The sequence below is a fragment of the Scomber japonicus genome, chromosome 9 (assembly GCF_027409825.1).
Source record: "Scomber japonicus isolate fScoJap1 chromosome 9, fScoJap1.pri, whole genome shotgun sequence".
Classification (NCBI taxonomy): Eukaryota; Metazoa; Chordata; class Actinopteri; order Scombriformes; family Scombridae; genus Scomber; species Scomber japonicus.
The window spans coordinates 4,472,723-4,477,778 of record NC_070586.1 but is presented as its reverse complement, the minus strand read 5'-3'; the positions used below and the strand labels follow the sequence as shown (position 1 = coordinate 4,477,778).

Here is a 5,056-nt window from a genome sequence, read left to right as displayed (position 1 = left end):
ATTGTGACCATAAATGTCTCAATAATCAGTCTAATTGTTTCCTTTCATTTCTGTGTAACTTTCTTTAAATTAATGATACACTTTTTAGTACATTAGTCTATATATATTTTTTTTTTAACATGTCAGCTTTGATTCTCAGTCAAACGATTATTTTTTTTTAATCAAGATTAATAACAGAATTTCCATAGTTAATGGCGTTTTGAATAGCATGTTTAAAATCCTGTTATTTTCCATTTGAAGGCAGTTTTAAGCCCATAATGTAAAGCATTTCTTACCAGAGTGTCTTAACTGGGAATCAATCACGGCTCTGCTGCGACTCCCACACTCCAAAATGGTCCTTTGGTGGAGCTGAGGCTGGCTTGGCTGCACCTGGGTGTTTAGCGTGGAGGTGCTAACTCAAACTCCACGTACTCCGGTGGTAGTTAAACTCCGTTTGACACAGGTTGCATTTTACTTTTGACTTGTCAACTGAAGCGTCTGGAAGTGTTTTAAAGTTAAACAAGCCGTTCAAAAGTCCAGTAGCTCTCTTACTTTCCATCAGCGCGGTAGGTTTACTGCAGGAGGCCACTTCAAAGCATAGCGCTACAGCTAGAGGAGCCGTCTACGGGGGAGTAGAAGGGACAAAAAGGCTTGCTACATTAAAATGCGATTAAAAAATATTAACGTGTTATGGATTGCATTAATCTAATCGCGATTAAAGCGTTAACACTGACAGCCCTAATAATAATATAACATAACAGTTTCTCTCCTCTACAGTAAACTGGTTGTGTGTAATGAGTAGTTTCATTTTTGTGCATTTTGAGCCTCTAAGAAAAGTCATCAAATTTAAAGGTAAAAGAAAAGTAACATTTGTGTGTTTTTACAAGCTGTCAATTTTACCTGAACATTATGTAATGATGTAATGTTTAACCTCACTTCTCTCTGACTTCACACCTACAGATTTTTTTCACTTTCAAACGTGTCGCTGGATCAATGAGCCAGTTTATCAGACTAACCCTAACCCATCAGACGTCTGTCAGTTTACAGCCTTCGACTTCTCCTTTCCAGCTTTGATGTTTACGGTTTTTTAAATCTCTACATTTTTAATCTGTGTTAAATCTCTGGGACGGATCGACACATTTCTTCTTCTTCTTCTTCCTTTTTTCTTAAAGTCCATGTGTTGGGCCCGTCTGTCGGCCGCTGTAGAAGGTGCATCCTCAAACCTCCCCGTCTGAAACACGTCACACAACTAACTAACGTCATGCCAAAAAAATACTGCATCGATAATAAACAATGGAAATAAAATAAAGTGTGGAATATAATGAAAAACAAATTAAATACTACTATATATATACAGTGGTTTTAAAAGAGATTTGTTGTGCTGGTGCACGTCGACCACGTGCGTGATTATAACCACATTTTAAAACATTTCAAATCATATAATTGTGCATAAACATAAATATTTTTTCATCTTTAGTGTGAAGAGAAGACAGAGTACAGTAACAGAGGAACAGGAACTCTAAATCTTCTGTTAACAAAAAAAAAAAAAGAAAAGATTGCTTCGGTTCATTTTAACCCTCCTGTTGTCCTTGAGGGAAAGAGAGAAAGGCAAGGAGGGAGGGAGGAGGGAAAGGAGGGAGGAAGGAAGGGAAGGGAGGGAGGAAGGATGGAAGGAAAGGAAGGAAGGAAGGTAGGAGGGTAGGAAGGAGGGAGGGTGGGAGGGAGGGAGGGAGAGAGAAAGGAAAAGAGGAAGGAAGGAAAGAAGGAAGGGAGGAAGGAAGGAAAGAAGGAGGGAGGGAGAAAGGGAGGAAAGGGATGAAGGAAAGGAAAAGAGGAAGGAAGGAAAGAAGGAAGGGGGGAGGAAAGAAAGAGAAGGAGGGAGGAAAGAAGGAAGGGAGGAAGGAAGGAGGAGAGAAGGAAGGAGAGAGAAAGGAAAAGAGGAAGGAAGAAAGAAAGAAGGAGGGAGGGAGAAAGGGAGGGAAGGGATGAAGGAAAGGAAAAGAAGGAAGGAAGGAAGGAAGGAACAGTCAAAACAGACAGGGTCAGTTTGACCCGGGAGGACGACAGGATGTAAAGTCAAGACTAATCAGGAACAGGAAGTGCGACGCTGATTACAACACAAAATAAAACGTCCTTCATTTTTTCATTTAGTCGTTAAAAACAAATTAAATCCTGTCTCATTAGTCGAGCTTCTCGTTCATCTTGAAGTGATTCTTTGTGTTTCCAATAAAACGAGACGACAAAGAGACAAAAGACAGCCGAGACGTTTTTCTGCTTCCGTCTGTAAACTGTAGAAAAAAACCATCGAGAGTCAAACCAGCGAAGAAGAAGAAGATGGAAGAGATTACTGATGGAAAAAAACTACTTCCTGTTGATTCCAGCTAGTTTTAGATATCACTCATCATTAGGGCTGGGGGTCAGTACTCCATATCTTTAAAGTATCGACCGAAACAAACTGATATCGATCGCTTTCTGCACCCAGAGCTAGAAAATATGACTATCTGTACGGACTTGCTCTCAGCCAATCAACACCAGTGTTCTTGGGTTTAATGCATCATGTGATTGGTCCACTGCCACAGCAGCTACGACCCGTCTGTGGTGGTGAAGTCGTGGTGAATCTGAGTTAGCAGTTCAGCAGCTAAGATGCCTCCTAAACACTCTAAAGTGACTTCACAGTGAAATCACTTTAAGGGTGCTTGGTTTGAACTGGTATGGTAGTTTTAAATGACACCCAGCCCTACTCCTGATGTGTGTGTGTGTGTGTGTGTGTGTGTGTGTGTGTTTGTGTGTGTGTGTGTGTGTGCTGCCTCTCGCTGTTTGCTCCTGAGCGTGGCGTTCTCGTGGCGTTCTCGCTGCCTGTTAAACGTTACTGCTCTTGTTCTTGCCCTTGGCTCCAGGGCTGCTTTTACTCTCCGACTTCTTGCCAGGTGAGTTCTGACAGGTGGACGATTTCACCGCGGCTCCCGATTGGCCGCCGCTGCCGCCGCTGTTGTTGTTGTTGCTGTGGTTCGTGTTCCCGCTCAGCGACTCCATGATGGAGCGGAATGCCCCGAACGGACGCTTGCTTTCAGAGCTTCCTGTCGGAGTCCTCTCCTTCCCATGATGCCCCTTGGTCGTCGTCGGCTCCGCCTCCTGACCGGAGCTCTTGTGGACCTGCTCGTCGAACGTGACCCTCAGCTTCAGGTTCTGAGACGTCTTCCTGCGAGAGGAGGGCGACTTCAGGGCGCTCTTCGGGCTGGTGGCGACTTTCTGGCCGTTGGCGGCGTCGTGGGCGTCGGCGGAGGCGTCGGGCGTTTTGCCGTCGTCGGGGTCGCTGGAGGTCGGGGACGGGTTGTAACCGCCGCCGTCCATCGACTTGGACCCGCTGGCAGAAAACGCCTGCTTCTTCTCCGCTGCCGAGGAGGAAGTGGGCAGGTGCTTCCTCATCATCAGCTGGAGGTGATTGGACACCGGCTCCTCCTCTGTGATTGGCAGGTGGGACGGCCTATCAGGTCGCAGTGTGTTAGTGGGCGGGGCTGCCTGACTTTTACCTTCCTCCGGCGGATAACCGTCTGAGTCCGATTCACTCAGAGAGCGCTGCATGATCTGTTTGAGTCTGGCCAGTTTGAGCTCTCTGCGCTCCACCAGGCCGGTCCGTCGGGGGCCGGGACCCCCGGGGGCCGCGGGGCCGTCTCTGCTCAGGCCGCCCGCCAGAGGAAGCCTCTCTCTGGGACACAGCATCTCCGGCGCGTCCTTCCCCAGCAGCTGCCGCAGCACGGAGTCTGGCCCCACCCCTCCCTGACGAACCAACCAGTGACCGTCTCCAGGAGTCCCCTCCGCTGTCAGCATCATCTCTGGCCACGCGTCCACTGAGGCCTGATGGGAACTGTAGTCCAGAGAGACACACATTGATCTGTGTTGTTATTGGCTTCAATTTAAATGATTACCAACATTAAGCTGCTAATATAAAAAACTTACACTCTCTAATACTTTCATTACTGATACGACAAATACTATGAGAAGAACTGTGATCACACTCTACTGTTGTTGATATCACATCTCAAGCTGTTTGTGCTTGTTTCCCAGCTTTACTCCTTTGATTCTGGTTTAAAACTAGGTGTGTGTGTGTGTGTGTGTGTGTGTGTGTGTGTGTGTGTGTGTTACCTAGGTGATCTGGAAGGCGTCCCCTCTGCTTTGTTCGGGTCCATCAGGCTCTGCATCTGTTCTGTAGGACAATCTTCTCTGCTGCCTGTCTGCAACACACACACACACACACACACACACACACACACACACACACACACACACACACACACACACACACACACACACACACACACACACACACACACACACACACACACACACACACTGAGTTTAAATAAACCGATCACTGATCCGATCACGTCTTCTTTGTCCACGCTCCATTTCTTAAACTCGGCTTCTCCTCCTCGTGTTCCCTATCCAGGTACATTTGTGTGTTGAAACATTTTGCAGATGCTTCCCCACGAGGTTCTTTAGTGTTGCACAGATTGCAAATAGCTTGTGTTTTATCTGTCTGCCCCAAGCGGGGAGTTCTGGTCCTCTGAAATGAAGCCAACGTGGAAGTAACTTAGAGCTGCATTCTATCAAAAGGCCACCAGGGGGCGACCGTCTCTATACAAGTCAATGGAGAATTCACCAACTTCTCACTTGATTTCTAACCTCAGTAAACGTTTTCAAAATGTGTTTATGGTCTCAATCGCTAGTTTAAAGCCTTCTTCAATGCAGTATGATGTTCATTTGGGACATTTTGGCCTCCCTGATTTTATATGTGACGATAAAGCAGGGTATGCATTAGGGCGTGGCTACGTCCTGATTGACAGGTTGATTGACCAATGTCCTCGAGATCAAGAAGTTTCATCGTGACAATAAACCAAAACACAAACTTAAATAACTCCTCTTCCTCCTTCCAGCTCACATCAGTTCCTCTTGTTAGTCTCAGTTGGTTTTGTGGTATTCGGGTCGGACTGTTTAGTTTTGTTATCTAATTATGTCCTGTTTATTTATGTAGGGGCCACCCTGAAGTTAAAACCAGCGGGGGGGGGGGGGGGGGGAG

General features: G+C 46.3%; 1 protein-coding gene across 1 annotated transcript in view; it reads right to left on the bottom strand.

The window, feature by feature from the left end:
- Positions 1-2,838: 2,838 nt before the first annotated feature.
- sncaip (synuclein, alpha interacting protein) overlaps positions 2,839-5,056 on the bottom strand; it is a 10,168-nt gene continuing 7,950 nt past the window's right edge. The window contains exons 8-9 of the mRNA XM_053324863.1: positions 4,123-4,178; positions 2,839-3,844 (exon numbers count right to left, since the gene is read on the bottom strand). Of these exons, the coding sequence (XP_053180838.1) occupies positions 2,839-3,844; positions 4,123-4,178 (1,062 nt within the window). The remainder of the gene's footprint in view (positions 3,845-4,122; positions 4,179-5,056) is intronic.